The 19,105-nt window shown below is 45.7% G+C and overlaps 1 protein-coding gene across 3 annotated transcripts in view; it reads left to right on the top strand.

Annotated features, from left to right (window-relative positions):
* The first annotated feature begins 351 nt into the window (after positions 1–351).
* The window catches only part of LOC308579383 (integrator complex subunit 6-like), a 45,439-nt gene continuing 26,685 nt past the window's right edge, over positions 352–19,105 (top strand). For 2 of the 3 annotated variants that reach the window (XR_014004454.1, XM_081180410.1), the window contains exons 1-8: positions 355–573; positions 776–853; positions 8,189–8,338; positions 11,557–11,646; positions 11,983–12,166; positions 14,922–15,050; positions 15,579–15,742; positions 17,524–17,676. Coding sequence is in view for 2 of the 3 variants with exons in the window: in XM_081180410.1 (XP_081036536.1) it covers positions 463–573; positions 776–853; positions 8,189–8,338; positions 11,557–11,646; positions 11,983–12,166; positions 14,922–15,050; positions 15,579–15,742; positions 17,524–17,676 (1,059 nt within the window). In the remaining variant the exon portion in view is untranslated. Of the gene's footprint in view, positions 574–775; positions 854–8,188; positions 8,339–11,556; positions 11,647–11,982; positions 12,167–14,921; positions 15,051–15,578; positions 15,743–17,523; positions 17,677–19,105 lie in introns of all 3 variants that reach the window. The other variant, XM_081180411.1, reaches the window with a different exon arrangement.

Here is a 19,105-nt window from a genome sequence, read left to right as displayed (position 1 = left end):
TTAGCTAGGGATGATGGGCGTTGTAGTCCCAAAAGAGCTGGAGGGTCGAGTTGGACCATGTTGGCCCTAATGCTGCCGCCTCCTCCGCCTTCGCCCATCAATCATCCCTCCCAGCTCCGCCCCCTGACGTCTGCCCGCAACGCATAAGCCAATCGCATCCTGAGAGAAGTGGCGAGGGTGGAGAGAGGGGAGCGAGGGCCGAGGCGGTCGCAGTCCCCGCCCCTCATGCATATGCAGACGACGGCCTCGTCGCCGGCCAATGGCGCTCCGGCGTTCGGGTCACGCGCCGCCCCCGAGCGGCGGCTCGGCCGGGAGGAGCCGAGAGCCTGTCAGTCCGTCCGCGCGGCTCGAGGGAGGCGGTCGTACGTTCAGCGGCAGCAGCAGCAGCGCCCCGGCGCGGGCGAGTGGGCTGCGGCCTCCCTTCGTCGTCTTGCCCCCCGGCCGGGCCTCCCTCGGAGGACCATGCCGATCCTGCTCTTCCTCATCGACACGTCCGCCTCCATGAACCAGCGGGCCTACCTGGGCACCAGCTACCTGGACGTGGCCAAGGGCGCCGTCGAGCTCTTCATGAAGGTGCGCGCGCGCCCTCCCCCCGCCCCGCCGCCTGACGTGGCCGTCCGAGTCCGCGCGCGCACACACACCCTCAGAGACCGCGCTCCCGAGCGCGAGCGCCCGCTCGCACGTTCGGAAGACGCGTGTCGAGAGCCCCCCCCCGCCCCGCTCCCCCTCAGACGCGCCTTTAACGCGCTCCTTTCTCCCGTTTTCTCCCCTTCAGCTGCGCGCCCGAGACCCGGCCAGCCGCGGCGACAGGTACATGCTGGTCACCTTCGACGAGGCGCCCTATTGCATCAAGGTAAGCCGCCCGCCTCCCCCCGCCGGGCGCGCCGCGGGCGAAGATGGCGGACATTTTGCTTTTGTATGGAGGCTGAAGGCGCTGATTAGATGGAGGAGGAGGAGGGAGCGAGGGAGGAGGAAGAAGAGGAAGGCGGAGGAGAAGAAGAAGGCCCCGCCGACACCACGCGGCACCTCCCGCCCCGAGGAAGGCAGCGGGGAGGCGGAGCGCCTGGCGGGCGAGCCGTTTGGGGACTACAACTCCCAGCATCCTTAGCTCGCGGGACCGGTGGCAGGGAGGGTGTGAGTTGTAGTCTCAAAGGAGCTGGAGGGCCGAGTTTGCCTTTGCCTGTAAGGAGTGGGGGAGTTTGGGGACAGGTGAGTGGGCTTCCCTCCCACAAGGCCCCCCCCCCCGTCTCCCAAGAGCAGGAAACCCAGCCAGATGGGTGGGGTGTAAATAAATTGTTGTTGATATAGCTCAGCTTCTGGAATGCAGGTAGGAGGATTCCAATTAGCAATGGCCAAAGGTTAAATCAGACATAGGCAAACTGGGCCCTCCAGCTGTTTCGGGACTACAACTCCTATCATCCCTAGCTCATAGGACCAGTGGTCAGGGATGATGGGAATCGTAGTCCCAAAACAGCTGGAGAGCCAAGTTTGGCCATGCCTGCCCAAGAGGCCAAAAGATGGGAAACGGCCTCCTTTTTGTTTGGGTGGGGGGGGCTGTTTGAACTTAAGATAAAACGAATCACCGTTTGCAGGCACATCCAAAGATGAAGGTGCACCCTCCCCCTGCGTGTGAATGCTTGTCTGTCACCACTGTATGTTTGTGTGTGTGTAAATACGTGTGCTGCATGCATGCTATGCATTTATATCATTCCGGCAGGCCTTTGGTTGGGGCCCAGTCTGACCCCTCTCCTCCTACAAGATCCTATGTATAAGAGGCCTCTCTAACTCCTCTCACCGGCATATATATATATATATATATATATATATATATATATATGTAAGCCTGGTGAGTACCTAAGGTTCCCAAACCCTATAATCATAATTTGCCAGTTGCCTTCTGATCTTATTGGATTTTAATCCCATTTTAAAATGTATTTGTATTTTGATGTCAGCCACCCTGAGCCTGGTTATGGCTGGGGAGGGCAGAATATAAATTTATTTTTATTATTCTTATTATTATCTATAAAGCATCCCCACCTTGCACCCACGTGCCTCCAGGCAGCTGTTTTGGGACTATAATTCCCATCATCCTTGACCACTGGTCCTGTGAGATAGGGATGACGGGAGTTGTAGTCCCAAAACAGCTGGAGGGGCCAAGTTGGGCCATGCTGAAATCTGCAGTGAGAGAACTGCAGCGGTGTCCTCCTACTGTTCTAGACTACAATTCCTATCATCCCTGACCACTGGTCCTGCTAGCTAGGGATCATGGGAGTTGTAGGCCAAAAACATCGGGAGGGCTGAGGGTGAGGAAACCTGTACCAGAACAAACTTTGTTGGGGTAGCCAGGGATCTAGGTCAGTTGTTGAGCTTTTTTTAGGGAGGTGGCCCTTGGATCATCATTTGATTTGCTCAACCTCAACAGATTGGTGTCTGGAATAGACAACTATGGACAGCTAATGGATTTAATTTAATTTAATTTCCTCACTGCCTTGCCTGAAAAACCTTAGCATCTAATCTTTAGGATGTGAATATTTGCTGGCGCGTTTAAAATAAAGCAAACGGGCCACTTGGGGAACTCACTGCTACTTGCTCCTGCAACTACCAGAGCCTGAGAAAATTGCCTATTTAGTACCTTGTACTGTGCCCCGAGATATTTTCTGCCAGGGGTCAGAGCAGACCCTGGTGTTTTTCTATCATTTGTATGGTGATGGCTGTGATCCTCTAATGCAGTGTTTCCCAACCGGTGTTCCGCGGCACACTAGTGTGCTGCGAGACGTTGCCTGGTGTGCCGTGGGAGGGAGGCGGGCGAGTCGGGCGGCGAGAGGCGGGGCGGCGGCGGCGAGGAGAGGCCACCCAGCGCGGGGCTCTCGCCGTCTGCCTGCCTGGCTGCCTGCGTGGCGCTGACGTCACGGGGCTGTAACGTGCCCCACATAGGCACACGCGGGGCGGCGGGCGAGCTCCCTCCCACATCCCATCGCTGCTCGCTTCGGCCGGCCTACTGGGCTGTCGCAGGCGGAAGGCCTGCACATGCGCGAGGTTTTCGCGCCTTCGGGATTCCCTTCACGCCTTCCTCCTCCCGGGTCCTTGAGAGCGCGGGAAGCGGCAGCACGAGACCGGCGTTGAGCCTGGTAGGTAATTGCGCTTGCCAAGGCAGTCATTTGGGAAATGAAAACTTGCAAAGCAAGCAACCAGTTCAATCTGAAGTACGTGTATGCTTAATATCCTGTATCTGAAACCTGTTCTGCCCCCTCCCCCACACTTCGTGCCATTTTCATCTACACATGCAGCAGAGTAAGTTGACCCAGAATAGTACCAATTCAGATGGCAGATGGGAGAATGACAGTGCTGAATGCTTTCCCATGTAGAACAGTCCCTGCAAATAAAAACCTAGCATATTTGGAAGAGGGATGCTAGCCTAACCATTACCTTCTATGCTGTTACTATTTTTTTATTTTTATTTTTTACATAAGTAAAAAGTGACCTTTCCCCATCTGGCATGATACAAGCCCATTCTTACAACTCAGAATTTTTTCGACTATTTCAGCTACATATGTAGAATATGCCTTCATTGATTCCTATTAAAGAGAGTTACTTTATATATAGTCAATATAGGCACAGAGTTAATTTTTTAAACATTTTCTAATGGTGGTGTGCCTCGAGATTTTTTTCATGAAACAAGTGTGCCTTTGCCCAAAAAAAGGTTGGGAAACACTTCTCTAATGTAGGGGTGGCCAGCTCCCAAGAGACTCCGATCTACTCACGGAGTTAAAAACTGGCGGTGATATACCCTCTATTTTGGGGTTCAGGTCGTTGCTGAGCTTTTTTGGGAGGAGGAAAGCCCCATTTTTGGGGGGTGCAGGGCAAAATGTCGAGCTTTTTAAAAGAGAGCCAAAGTTGTTGAGCTACTTTGGGGTGATCTACCAGATGTTCAGTGATCTGCTTGTGGATCACGATCTACCTGTTGGACGTGGCTGGCATAACCACATCAGTCATTTTTTTTATATAACAGCAAAAACTGCAGTGGTACCTCGGGTTACAGACGCTTCAGGTTACAGATTCCGCTCAGAAATAGTACCTCGGGTAAATCACTAGTCAGTAAGGCTGGATTGAAATCATTTTTTTACAGAAAGGTTCAACCTTGCTGGTATCCTCTTCATATCAAGAACCAGAAGAAGGTTTCATTTTTGGAGTCATAAATTTTCAGAGTAGTTTTTACAGTTACATCAAAAATGACCGATTTGGTTCTACTATCAGAAAGACATAGACCGTTCATTATGTAATTATCGTTTCTATTTGGACAACTTTTCTGCTGTACAGTGGAACCTTGGGTTGCGAACATGATCCGTGTGGGAAACACATTTGCAACCCGCAGTGCCGCATCTGTGCACGTGCAGGTCATGATTCGGTGCTTATGCGCAAAGTGCAATTTGGTGTTTTGATGCAGTGCGCAACCCGAAAACGCATAACCTGAAGCGTCTGTAACCCGAGGTACCCCTGTATTCGATTGGAAGAAGAAAAATAATCATTTCCTTCATGACAATTTAAACAATTTATTTAACTACAGAAATAACATTATAGCATATGTATCCATGTTTGTTTACTGATGTGGTTAAACTTTTTTATTTTTTAAAAAACCCCTTAGACTGAGTTTTAGCACACATGAAAAACTTTAAACAAATCCTTATTTCCTGAAGAATAGCCTTTAGATTAGAATGTCACTTAAATAGAAAACTATCTTTAGGAAGATTTTTTTCCTCCAAAAGCATTTTATTTTAAAAATCCAATCTAGATCAAAAAAATCCATTAAAAATCATTGATTTTTATCCACCCTGGTTGTGCAGCTAAAGTCAATCACTTGGAGAACTGAGAAACCCTGCTGCTATATATGATAGCGAGCGAGAAGAAATCAGAGGGTTACTGTAGATGAAATAACTTCAGATAACATTGTAACATAAGAGGGTACAATTTTAACTATTCTCACGAATGCGTGAGTTATTTCAGGCTCAAAGAGACCTTAAACCTGTACAAAAGAAGCAGTTATTTTTTTTGTAAAAATTTTCATTTAATAGCAATTTATTTTATAACCACTAGTCCATTCTACAAAAAAAGGATGATACACGTGTTAGTTGTGGTTTGCGCCCTATGGCTTATTGAACCCACAGGGAATAAAATGAGAAAAATTCACATTGAATGGTTGGTGACCCTTTTCTCTGGCGCTCCCCGCCATTTTTATACCTTATTTGGAAAGAGACCACAATTAGCTTTATCTTAATCCCAAAATAAGCCCAGTTGGTTGAACAACAACAACAATTTATTATTTATACCCCAGCCACTCAAAATATTAAAGAACAATAGTCCAATATTAAAATACAATAAGCGAAACACGAGGTTTTTTCTAATTGCATGAGCCTAAATTGCGTGAAAATTCTCCTTGGATCCTGGCTGTTTTCACACACTAACACCCCACCCTGTATAATTCTCTCTGTTATATTTCATCTGAACAACTGGAATAAATTTCAGGAGCGGAGCCCAAAGGTCCTATTGAAAAATGCAACTTTTGAGCCGCTTAGCCCCCAAATGGCAACTAGGCATTCTGATTTGGCAACTGTAACCTTAATAATAATAATAATAATAATAATAATAATAATAATAATAATTATTATTATTATTATTATTATTATTATTGTTATGATTATTATTATTATTATTATTTCTATCCCACCCTCCCCAGCCATAACTGGGCTCAGGGTGGCTAACATCAAAATACAAATACATCATAACAGGCATAGGCAACCTCGGCCCTCCAGATGTTTTGGGCCTACAACTACCATGATCCCTAGCTAGCAGGACCAGTAGTCAGGGATGATGGGAATTGTACTCTCAAAACATCTGGAGAGCCAAGGTTGCCTATGCCTGCATTAAAACATAAAATTCGGCAATCGACTGAAATACAGCTTAAAATTGGATTAAAATCAAATAAGATCAGAAGGCAAATTATCACTATAGGGGTTGGGAACTGTAGTTACTCACCAGGTTCACCTATTTATATCAGCTGACGAGAGTAGTTTTAAGGAGGTATTTAGAGCCTAGCCAGTGTGGTGTAGTGGTTAAGAGCGGTAGTCTCGTAATCTGGTGAACCGGGTTCGCGTCTCCGCTCCTCCACATGCAGCTGCTGGGTGACCTTGGGCCAGTCACACTTCTCTGAAGTCTCTCAGCCCCACTCACCTCACAGAGTGTTTGTTGTGGGGGAGGAAGGGAAAGGAGAATGTTAGCCGCTTTGAGACTCCTGAAGGGGAGTGAAAGGCGGGATATCAAATCCAAACTCTTCTTCTTCTTCTTCTTCTTCTTATCTGAGTTTCTAAGTGAAAATTTGTGTTTTGTTGGGCGGGGGGTGGATCCTTAAGTTGGAAATGCTTCTGGCTGGTGGTTTTGCTCAAAACTTACCTGTCTTAGGAGCTCCAGGCCATCTTTCATACTCACCTCGAATGTATTGAGCAAAAGAGTAATTCTATATATTTTAAAATATTTTTTATTTTTATTGAGTTTATTTACAACATCTGAAGGCAGTCCTGTTTAGGGAAGTTTTGAATGTGTGACATTTTAATGTATTTTTAATCTTTGTTGGAAGCCGCATAGATAGAAACCCAGTGAGATGGGCGGGGTACAAATAAATTATTATTATTAATACAGTGGTACCTTGGGTTAAAGGGATGCGGGTGGCGCTGTGGGTTAAACCACAGAGCGTAGGACTTGCCGATCAGAAGATCGGCAGTTCGAATCCTCGCGACGGGGTGAGCTCCCGTTGCTCAGTCCCAGCTCCTGCCAACCTAGCAGTTCAAAAGCATGTCAAAGTGCAAGTAGATAAATAGGTACCACTCTGGCAGGAAGATAAACAGTGTTTCATGTGCTGCTCTGATTCGCCAGAAGTGGCTTAGTCATGCTGGCCACATGACCCGGAAGCTGTCTGCGGACAAACGCCGGCTCCCTCAGCCCATAGAGCAAGGTGAGTGCTGCAACCCCAGAGTCGGTCACGACTGGACCTAATGGTCAGGGGTACCTTTTCTTTTACCTTTTACCTCGGGTTAAGTACTTAATTCGTTCTGGAGGTCTGTTCTTAACCTGAAACTGTTCTTAACCTGAAGCACCACATTAGCTAATGGGGCCTGCCGCGCTGCCAGAGCACGATTTCTGTTCTCATCCTGAAGCAAAGTTCTTAATCTGAAGCACTATTTCTGGGTTAGCAGAGTGTGTAACCTGAAGCGTATGTAACCCAAGGTACCACTGTATTATTAACTTAAATACATAACAAAAAAAGCAACAAAAACAAAATAAACCTGAAAAAAAGAGAATAAAACGAAAGGGGGAAAAAAGAACGAACAAAAGAATACTGATATACACCCACCCACACCCACACCATATTTCCATTCTTCTTTCCTACTGTTTGACTTCCTTCATGCTTTGCACGGTTTTCTTTTTCACTTCTAGTAAATTCTCTTTCATACTTTGTTATAACCCCCTTTTAAACCATTTATAACCTATGTAGCACAAATCATCCTGCAGAGGTTAATTGAAACAAGTCCAAGTACAGTGGTATCTCGGGTTACAGATGATTCAGGTTATAGACTCTGCTATAGAATGGACCTCCAGAACGAATTAAGTTCTTAACCCGAGGTACCACTGTATTGATTTGGGGACACTGCTTTTTGCCAAAATATGTAAAATGTATGTAAAATTAGATCTGTGTTGGAGGTGTAACAAGGTGGAGGGGACACTCATACATATGAGGTGGTTTTGCCAAAAAATCAAAAGTTTCTGGGACACGGTGTATAAAGAACTAAAGAAAACGTTTAACATTTTTTTTGCAAAGAAAACAGAAGCCTTTCTCTTAGGGATAATGGACACAGATATAGCCAAAGGAAACAAGAAAATCTTCCTTTTTGCTATAGGGACTGCGAGAACACTCATTTCCAAAAATTGGAAAAAAAGAAATTAACCTCCCCCCGGCAAAAAAAGAATAAATAAATTATTTGATTATATTGAACTGGCCAGACTTAACAGAGACAATTGGGGATCAATCCAAGCAAAAAATGTCAAAGAATGGGGAAAATGTAGAGTAATTATATATGTCTTGGAGACATTTTTTTAAAAGTATGGCTGTCACAAAGTGTAGAATAATGTTATTTTGCAGGCTGGATGGAAGGAGAACCATGCCACTTTTATGAATGAACTGAAAAATCTGCAAGCGTCAGGACTGACCACCCTTGGACAGGCCCTTCGATCCTCGTTTGACTTGCTCAACCTCAACAGATTGGTGTCTGGAATAGACAACTATGGACAGGTAATGGATTTAATTTAATTTAATTTAATTTCCTCACTGCCTTGCCTGAAAAACCTTAGCATCTAATCTTTAGGATGTGAATATTTGCTGGCACATTTAAAATAAAGCAAACAGGCCACTTGGGGAACTCACTGCTATTTGCTCCTGCAACTACCAGAGCCTGAGAAAATTGCCTATTTAGTACCTTGTAGGGTGAGCTGAAATACTTTCTGCCACGGGCCAGAGCAGATCTATGTAGATATATAGATCTCATTTGCATGTTGATGGCTCTAATGCAGGGGTGGCCAACTCCCAAGGGATCTACTCAGAGTTAAAAACTTGTGGTGATCTAACCACTTTTCTGTTTCAGTATATCTGAAGAAGTGTGCATGCACACGAAAGCTCATACCAATAACAAACTTAGCTGGTCTCATTAAGGTGCTACTGGAAGAATATTTTTTATTTCATTTCGACTACGGCAGACCAACACGGCTACCCTTTTGGGGGGTTCACGTGTCAAGATTGTTGAGGTTTATGTTGAGGAAGGCCCATTTTTTAGGGGTTCAGGGTGAAAGTGTTTAGCTTTGGGGGTGGCTTTTTATTTTTTTTAAAAAAACGATATTTATTGAAAAAGTTTTTTTAAAAAATTACAAAGAAATATAAAGACAAAGTTACAAAGAAAAAAGACAAAAACAGAAAAAGAAAAAATAAAACCATCATTTTCAAATTCTCGAATTTCATTACCTTCTTTCCATGACCTCCTCCTCCTCCCATCTCTTGTATCTTGATTAATAATTGTCACAGCAAATCCTTTCCATAATTCATAGTATTCTGTCCTTACATTACCTTACTCTATTTTCATCTTATCTTATAAAAAACCTTAAAATTTAAGACTTAAATCTTATTTTTACCAGCTTCTCATAACCATTACCTTTTTACCTGATTCTTTAAACATTTTTACAAGAGCCAAGTAATTTCATTTCAACATTTTTCCAACGTTCATAAAACATTTCTGATAATAAAAAGAAAAAAAAGAATAAAAACAATCCAATCTTCTTCCAGCATCCCCTCTCCCCGGTCCCGGGATTGTCAGTCCTTTTTTTTTAACCCATTAGTCTGGCACATTAACCTGGTGATCTTATATCCGAGGCCTTCAAATCTCTTCCATGTCCCTTCCGCAGCTCTTCTTCATATTTTCCTTTCACTCGTGGGAACTCCAGCTTGGTAGTGTTTTTGACCCATTTCAACAAATCAGCCCCTTTCTCATAGTCTAGACTAGACTCCATGTGGTATTTTAAAACATGTTTCAGATTCCCTCCAAATTGGGAGTCCCAGCAGCTCCAAACCTCTGACGGCCCATTGCCAGACTTGGAAAGTCCAAACATCCCTGCATAGGGGGGTCAGTCCAACCCCCCATTTCCAAATCAGTCCAAACTTTGTCTTTCCAAATCTAGTTTTTTCCAAGTTCATTTGTCAAATCCAAAGGCTCATTTTCCTGCTGGGCCAAAAGTCCCTCCATCCCTGGCGCCCAAGATTCAGCAAGGTCCTCTTCTTTCAGTTGTTCTGTCATGGCACGCTCCTGTTTTGGTTCCTGAGTGGGCTCCATATAGTTTCCCACTACCTGTTCAAAGGTTCTGGCCGCATTAGTCATAAAATCCGTCTTCTGAATTAACTGATCCAATAGGGCATTTATTTTACAGAAAGCACCCAACAGTGCTTCTGAAGGCATTGTCCTACAAGGTCACAAATCCTTTCCCACAGTTGTAATCATAGAATCATAGAATCATAGAGTTGGAAGAGACCACAAGGGCCATCGAGTCCAACCCCCTGCCAAGCAGGAAACCCCATCAGAGCACTCCTGACATATGGTTGTCAAGCCTCTGCTTAAAGACCTCCAAAGAAGGAGACTCCACCACACTCCTTGGCAGCAAATTCCACTGTCGAACAGCTCTTACTGTCAGGAAGTTCTTCCTAATGTTTAGGTGGAATCTTCTTTCTTGTAGTTTGGATCCATTGCTCCGTGTCCGCTTCTCTGGAGCAGCAGAAAACCAGTAATCAGTAACAGCTGCAAGTTCCCAGGATTTAGTTACAATTTCACAGTTCCCCTCTAGGGGGAAAACTTCTGGTTGTTCTTTTTCTTGAAAACTATAGCAACAAAGTTTCTTTTTTAAGATATTTTGTCCATATTTGTTCTTTTAAAAGACGAAAGGAAACAATGGAGTCACAATGTTTCTCTTCTTTTAACTATCTGTCAAAGACATTTGTTTCTGGTCAATGAGTTTCAAACATCAATTCTGACACCCCGCTCCAGGGTCAGGACGGTGGAAAATTACTTTGCTTTAGCTTCACTTCTGCAGGTTTAAACAGCTCAGGAAAAAGTCCCCCTTCTTTTCCTGCTACCGAAGGGTGGTTCAGCGATTTTAAATGATGAAAGTCGACCCTTTAAAAGTGATTTTTAAGGCTCTAGTTTGCGTTGTCTTTGCTTTGTTCTGACTACAAGGAAACGGAAGGGTGACTTCCTGTTTAAACCTTCTCGTTTCAGTACCAAATTAGGGTTAATTTTAAAGTCCAAATTCCTTTTTATTTCGCCAGTTCTTATTTGAAGTCCAAATATTTAATGTTCCAGTACTCACGGTTGGTTATTTTAGACGCCAAATTGTCCCAGGAAGCAGGCAGCGCTCTCCAGCAACGGCTATGCGGCTTCGCTCCACAGAAAAAGCAATTAACTCACAGCACCACGCCACTTCCCCCTCTTCACTTCGGAGCCCGTTTGTGGGTTCCTTTGTTGGTTGGGGGGCGCTAAGGGTGCCCGCCGAGTCCCACGGTCACAGGCTTCATCCGCCTGTGATTTCCAGAAGGGTCCCCGCTACGCCGCAGCGGAAAAGACCCATTTCATGCGGAGCTGGTCCCTCCGGTTCAGAGGGAGTCCGCCATTGCCGGTGGTGCCACCCCGGAAGTTGTTGGGGGGGGGGCTTTTTTCGGGAGGAAATCCCCGTTTAAAAAAATGTTTTTGGGGAGGTTAAAGGCAGAAAAAAGGGTTAAATCACTCACAAAAAGGGCATGGCAGGAGTCAGTTTTAGCGACGCTAAGGAAAGGGAGCCAGAGATTGACCACGATCTACCAAAACCTCGCTAGGGTCTACCAGTAGATCGCGATCGACCTTGTTGAACCTCCCTGTCTTTAATGGATCCTTTGTGTTTCAAACGCTAACGCAGATATATTTTCCCTCCTCTCTGTAGGGAAGGAACCCATTCTTTTTAGAGCCCTCGATTTTAATTACTATCACGGATGGAAACAAGTTGACAAATATGGCAGGTGTGCAGGAGGAGGTAAGCTTTCAACTGGAATATGGCTGCACTGAATGTGTTCTCCTGCCAGGAGTTTAAAAAGCACAGCTGTCTGATATTCCCTGCAGTGTTAGAGCTGCTTGATAACCATTGCATGTGGAATTATTAGTTATGTTTCTATCCCATTCTTCCTGTCTTGCTCAGAGGGAGATCAGGCTGGAAGAAGATGCAAACATGGAAGTTGCTGACCCCTGGATTAGATGTTCCCTGCGGTCCCTTCCAGCTCTGTGATTTGTGATTCTGTGGTTCCTTTTCAGAAGGAATCAGATGAGCTTACTGTTCTAGCAAAGTCTCTAGGTGTCTTGCCTTCCTTTTTAGCTTCATCTTCCTCTGAATTCTCCCCTTCCTGGAAGTGAGTTAACCAAAGAACCGTTTCGCTGGGATCAGAGGCTGTTTGCCCTCGTGCTGCGCTTACCTGGAGCCTCTTCAGTGGAGCCCGAACAGCTAGGAAGTGTCCCGACAGATGAGTCTGCCATTACACAGATGTGTGAAGTCACAGGAGGTAGCCTTTTTGCGCCTTTTTCTTGGTTTGCCAACCTCAATCCATCTACTTTGAAATCATGAAGAGCATTAGTGCATTGACACGTAACATCTGGCTAAGCTTCTCATTCCTGTCTATATGTGCCTAGATGCCTGTGTCAAACCAAAACCACCAGAAGGCCTGTATTACACAAATCCAGTTGAAAAAAACACGTAATAGGCCATATTGTAACAATTGCAAAGTTCTTTACTAGAAACTACTTACTTCGTGACATAATACATTAAAAAGTAGCTTTTCAGTTGATCACCAGGTCCAGTATGTACAAAATACAAATCCTGTTTTGTCAGTGCCATAGTACGTTCTGATCTAATTTCTCTATTTTCTGTTGTATTTTCCTGTCTGATGTATTCCTTAGACGAGTGATATGAAATACTCTTCTAAGTGTCTAATGAAGATGATAGGGTTGGCAGGCATACTGGACTTCGTGATCAGCTGAAAAGCTACTTTAAGTAGTTTAGGTTTTCTGGTTGTTTTGGTTTTGCGTTTTGTTGTGGCTGTTTATACTAAAAAAAAAATGGGTACACTGATGTAGAAAAGACAAGTTATTAAACATGTTTACCTTCTTTCAGAGTGAAGGTGACCAGGTGCTTAATGGTGACATGAACTTTGAGTCTGTATTTAAGCAAAAAGGACGTTTAGAGAGGCATGGAGCCTCACTTACAGAGTATGTTAAGAATAATTTGATTCCTAGAGGGTTACGCATCCCAAAGGCACCTACTCAATTCAAAGAGGATAACAGATTTGTGGAAAAATGGGTGTGAACAAATTCTCAACAAATGTTCCAGTGATTTAATGTTGTTAATAATAGAACAATTCGTAGCCAGTTTGGACCAGATTAATAAGGATATAGAGGCGGCGAAAGAATGTCGTGAAGCCAAGCTAAACAAACTTGATTATGACAAACTCATACAAACGACAGAAGAATACATGAAGAACTTCTCTAATGAACTCACTAATTTGAAAAAGGAAGTAGAGATCATAATGACTATTCAACAGGTGGAGTTTGTTTATGGCTTACCCCCACTGGACAGGTTGAAAAAAAGTCCAAAAGACCTACTAATCAACAAACCTTAACCACTCCTGCAGATTATGATACACTGGTACCTCGGGTTAAGAACTTAATTCGTTCTGGAGGTCCGTTCTTAACCTGAAACTGTTCTTAACCTGAAGCACCACTTTAGCTAATGGGGCCTCCTACTGCTGCTGGAGCACGATTGCTGTTCTCATCCTGAAGCAAAGTTCTTAACCCGAGGTACTATTTCTGGGTTAGCGGAGTCTGTATCCTGAAGCGTATGTAACCTGAGGTACCACTGTACTTCTAGTTTTTCTAGCTAGAGTGGAACAGATGAAGATAGGGAACCTAGACTCAGATCATTGTCTGCCTGTGCCAGCATCTCCCAGTGCCAGGTTCTTTTGTCTGCCAACCCTATCATTAGACACTTAGAAGATTATTTCATGTCACTCGTCTCGAGGAATACAGTAGACAGAAAAATACATTTTACATTTATGTGTATATGCCTATATCTGCAAAAAGGTCCTGAATGGGGTAACTGTGCCCCTGAAGGAAGCTCCTGCAGCCAATGGGAAACTGCTCGTGCCTCCTCCGCACCGGAAGCAGTGTCGTTAATAGCATTTGTGCATGCGCGCACACACTCCAGCCCACCACAGCGTCTGTGGGACCATGAACTGACCCCTGAGATAAAGTTTTTATTTCCTGCTAAACCTGGAAGTCACAGGTAGGCATTCAACCTAGCGCCAGGTTCAACTTCCTTGGTGGTGTACCTCATGAGCTAGCAGAATGGCTTGCATGAGAGAAGGCTACAGGAAGTCACTGTGTCTCTCATGGCTGGTCACGCAACAGATTGCTGTAGCCCCGATCCGTCTTGTTGCCCATGCAGTCTCAAAGTAAACCCATTGGCGTTGCTATTGTGCAGCTATTCTCACCCTTACACTAGCACAACAGCCCTTGCACTGGCTGTTTGAAAACATGGAATCTGTGCCATAGTTTTGTTCTGAGGCAGGCACCCCCAACCTGCGGCCCTCCAGATGTTTTGGCCTGCAACTCCCATGATCCCTAGCTACAGGACCCCAGTGGTTAGGGATGATGGGAATTTTAGTTCAAAACATCTGGCGGGCCAAAGGTTGGGGATGCCTGATCTGAGGTATGATAAGACCGAAACCCGTGTACGATCGTATTCTGTTCAGTGGCGCTTCTTTACAAAGGGGATGAACAAGATTCAACAGCTTGTGTGCAAAGTTAAATATCCTCCGCTTTAATCAGGCCAGGCATTGGTGCCATAGGGAAGACAATGGCAGGGGGCGCTTGTACCTCCCATGCAACAATACTGATGTCTTCTTTTTTCCCATAAGCTGGCATGATGGAAAGTCTACTTCATGGGTAGGCAAACTAAGGCCCAACCGCCTTCTAAATCTGGCCCGCGGACAGTCTGGGAATCAGTGTGTTTTGACACTAGTAGAATGTGTCCTTTTATTTAAAATGCATCTCTTGAGTTATTTGTGGGGCATAGGAATTTGTTCATTTTTTATTTTATATTTTAAAATATAGTCCAGCCCCCCACAAGGTCTGAGGGACAGTGGACTGGCCCCATGCTGAAAAAGTTTGCTGACCCCTGGTCTGTTTCAATAGTAGCCTTTTGCCATATTCACAAGTCACGTTGCCTTCAGAATCTCCTTATCGCTTCGCTTTCCATTATAGGACGTTCCTATTGTGTTCGGACTCAGAGGATGCTGAACCAGTGTTTAGAATCTCTTGCTCAGAAAGTTCAGAGTGGTGTTGTCATAAACTTTGAGAAATCGGGACCCGATCCACCCTACATTGGGGAAGGTATGGTAAAGGCTTTATGACCATTGTAAACTCTTAAGGTTTGCAAATGTGTAAACGTCTTTGGTAAAAAAAAGGATGATATTGCAAAACCAGAGTAGATTCTGTACACAATATTGTATTATAACTTTGCTTCTGACATTTCTGTTGAACAATTATCTTCAGTTCTTTGAATGCTTAAACTGGTTCATTTCTTGCTCCGGAAATGATTCTCCTGCTGCATGTTTTCATTTTTGGATGCAAAACTAATCTTTATCTTAAACACAAAACCACCACGCAGACTTTTTAATCTCCCCTCCCCCAAATTATCTTAGGCACAAAACCAGTCAATAGACCTACTTTTCCCAAAACAGTCTTAGATGTGCAACCACTACACAGACTTCTTTGTTTTTCCAACTCAAATTATCAGTTTTACAGCTAATCTGTTCGCGCGTGGCTTTGAGAAAACACATCTAAGTAGTGATTGGAAAAGTAATGCTCGAGACCTAATGTGCTGTACTAACTTATTATTGTTCTCCTTTTGGATTTTAGATGGACTTGTTGATGTCACCAGACCTATCAATTCTTTTGGTTCTCAGCCATGGCACAGCTGTCATAAGCTCATCTATGTGAGGCCTAATCCTAAAACGGGCGTTCCTGTTGGGCACTGGCCAATTCCAGAATCCTTTTGGCCCGATCAAAATTCACCAACACTGGTATGTCGCAGTGCTTTCAAGCTTCTTTGCAGATACGGTCAACGCAAATGTCTTTTGGTGACCATTAGTAATGTGGTGGAAAGTAGCTGGACAGCTTGGTCGATAGAGCATGAGACTCATAATCTCAGGATCGTGGATTTGAGCCCCACCTTGGGCAAAAAAGGTTCCTGCGTTGCAGGGGGTTGCAGGAAAAGCAAATGATCCTTGCTTTCCCTTCCAGCTCTGATTCTCTGTTTTCAGATCACATCCAATCTCAAGTAACACTGGGTAGCCCTAATACATGGGTCAGCAAACTAAGGTCCACGGGTTGGATCAGGCCCAATTGCCCACGGACAGTCCTGGAATCGCCGCTTGGATCGGCGTGATTGTTCGGGTTGCGCCATTTTTTTGCATTTTTTTTTAGGCGCCTCCCCCCACACTGCCTCCTCCCTCCCGGCTTCTCCCCATCCTGCGAAGGAAGGGAGCTGGGCTTTGATTGGTGCCAGCCAATCCGAAGCCTCGTCGCCCACGTGCCAAGGTGTGGCCCAGGCTCACCATCTGCCCTCTGGCCTCTCCACCCATGGCCGCGCTGTGGGCATCGTGACGGCTGTGTGGCGGGGCTTTGGCTGGAGCTGGGTGCGTCTGTGGGCCCTGTGCCTGGCGCCCTGGAAAGCTGTCCCGGAAAGCAGAGGCGGCGGCGGCTCCCAACCACAGGCAGAGCGGCGGAGGAGGTAGAAAAGCAGGGGGAGGGGAGGGGCTGGGGGAGAGAGAGAAGCCCCCTTCTGCTGCACGTGCGCAGTCCGGCCCGCCACAAGGTCTGAGGGGCAATGAACCGTTCTCCTAAAAATGTTTGCTGACCCCTACCCTAATATCCCCCCTTGCAACCTCTTAATTCTCCCACTGGGGGGATCATGTAGGCCAGGGGGCTGGTCCACTGTCCCTCAGACCTTGTGGGGGGCCAGACTATACTTTGAAAAAAATACATGAACGAATTCCTATGCCCCACAAATAACCCAGAGATGCATTTTAAATAAAAGCACGCATTCTACTCATGTAAAAACACACTGATTCCCGGACCATCTGCGGGCCAGATTTAGAAGGCGATTGGGCTGGATCCGGCCCAATCGCATTCTTAATCTGGCCCCTGGGTGGTCTGGGAATCTGTGTGTTTTGACACAAGTAAAATGTGCCCTTTTATTTAAAATGCATCTCTGGGTTATTTGTGGGGCATAGGAATTCGTTCATCCCCCCCCTTCCCCCCAAAAATCTAGTCCGGCCCCCCACAAGGTCTGAGGGACAGTGGACCGACCCCCTGCTGAAAAAGTTCGCCAACCCCTGTTACAGACCAGCCTTCTGGAACATTGTGACTAATGTATTCTACATTTTGAACACTTGGTGCTGGATAGCTATTGAGCTAGCCATTCTTTGCGATGTTTTGTGGAGGATTATGAAAAAAGGAATAAATTAACGTTCTTGCCTAGCTGGCCAATTGGCTCTTGGGATGACGCCCTGTAAGCTCGGTAGTGGCACCCGCCCTGTGGAACGCCCTCCCACCAGATGTCAAAGAGAAAAACAACTACCAGACTTTTAGAAGACATCTGAAGGAAGCCCTATTTAGGGAAGCTTTTAATGTTTGACGGACTATTGTATTTTAATGTTCTGTTGGAGACCACCCAGAGTGGCTGGGGAAACACAGCCAGATGGGTAGGGTATAAATAATGAATTATTATTGTTGTTGTTGTTATTTCCCTTTTCCTCCAAATGGTTCTTATTCCCTTTCTTCCTTCCCCCCCACTTCCTAGCCTCCCCGCACAGCCCACCCAGTGGTGAGGTTCTCCTGCACGGATTGCGAGCCCATGGTGATCGACAAGCTTCCCTTTGACAAGTACGAGCTCGAACCATCACCTCTAACTCAGTACATCTTGGAGCGGAAGTCGCCTATTGTGTGCTGGCAGGTATTTGCGATATACCCATTGCAGGGTTCCCAAGCCAGTCCGGGATAAACTTTGCAGGTGAAAGTAGAGAGAATGCCCTGTATTAGTCTCTCTCTCTCTCTCTCTCTCTCTCCCCGCCCCCCCCCCCCCAATTAGCAGCCAGGTTGTCGCATGTTGAAGACCCTAGCTTGGGACCTCAGCATTTGCAATCCAGCTTAGCAGAGTTGGAGAAGAACTTTCTCTTCCTGAAGACTGTTCCCAGTTGAAACATTGGTTTTCGACATCTGCTCATGCGCCATCACAGAATTTGCAGAATTGCTAATCCCTTACAGCCCTTTAGTGCCGCTACGTGCCACACTTTTTAGATAAAAGTTCAGAGAAGTTGCAACTTTTTTTAAAAAAAAGGTAAAGGGACCCCGGACCGTTAAGTCCAATCGCGGACGACAGGTTGCGGCTCTCATCTCACTTTACTGGCCAAGGGAGCCAGTGTTGTCCGCAGACAGTTTTTCCGGGTCATGTGGCCAGCATGACTGAGACACTTCTGGTGAAACCAGAGCAGCACACGGTAACGCCGTTCACCTTCCTGCCGGAGAGCGGTACCTATTTATCTACTTGCACTTTGAACTGCTAGGTTGGCAGGAGCAGGGACAGAGCAACGGGAGCTCACCCTGATGCGGGAATTCAAAGCGCCGACCTTCCGATTGGAAAGGCCTAGGCTCAGTTGTTTAGACCACAGTGCTACCCGTGTCCCTTTCTGCAGTGTTTTGAGAAGCTCATATTTATAATAACAATACAAGAATTATCAAAATGGATCACATTTTATTCAAGCCTTATTTTCATTTAAGGAGCCCAAGCAAAAGCATTCTTTTTCTCCCAGGCCATTGGCTAACAAAACCATCTACCGTGCCATGTACCTCCGGTTGCGGAAACCTTGGGATCTGATCGGAGTTGATCCCATTGGCAACCGGAGGTACAGTGGTACCTCGGGTTAAGTACTTAATTCGTTGCGGAGGTCCGTTCTTAACCTGAAACTGTTCTTAACCTGAAGCACCACTTTAGCTAATGGGGCCTCCCGCTGCTGCCGCGCCGCCAGAGCACGATTTCTGTTCTCATCTTAAAGCAAAGTTCTTAACCTGAAGCACTATTTCTGGGTTAGCAGAGTCTGTAACCTGAAGCATATGTAACCCGAGGTAGAAGAAGAAGAAGAAGAAGAGTTTGGATTTGATATCCCGCCTTTCACTCCCCTTCAGGAGCCTCAAAGCGGCTAACATTCTCCTTTCCCTTCCTCCCCCACAACAAACACTCTGTGAGGTGAGTGGGGCTGAGAGACTTCAGAGAAGTGTGACTGGCCCAAGGTCACCCAGCAGCTGCATGTGGAGGAGCGGAGACACGAACCCGGTTCCCCAGATTACAAGACTACCGCTCTTAACCACTACACCACACTGGCTCT

This window comes from Podarcis bocagei (genome assembly GCF_964188305.1).
Source record: "Podarcis bocagei genome assembly, chromosome: Z".
NCBI lineage: Eukaryota > Metazoa > Chordata > Lepidosauria > Squamata > Lacertidae > Podarcis > Podarcis bocagei.
This window is presented reverse-complemented; position numbering and strand designations above follow the sequence as displayed.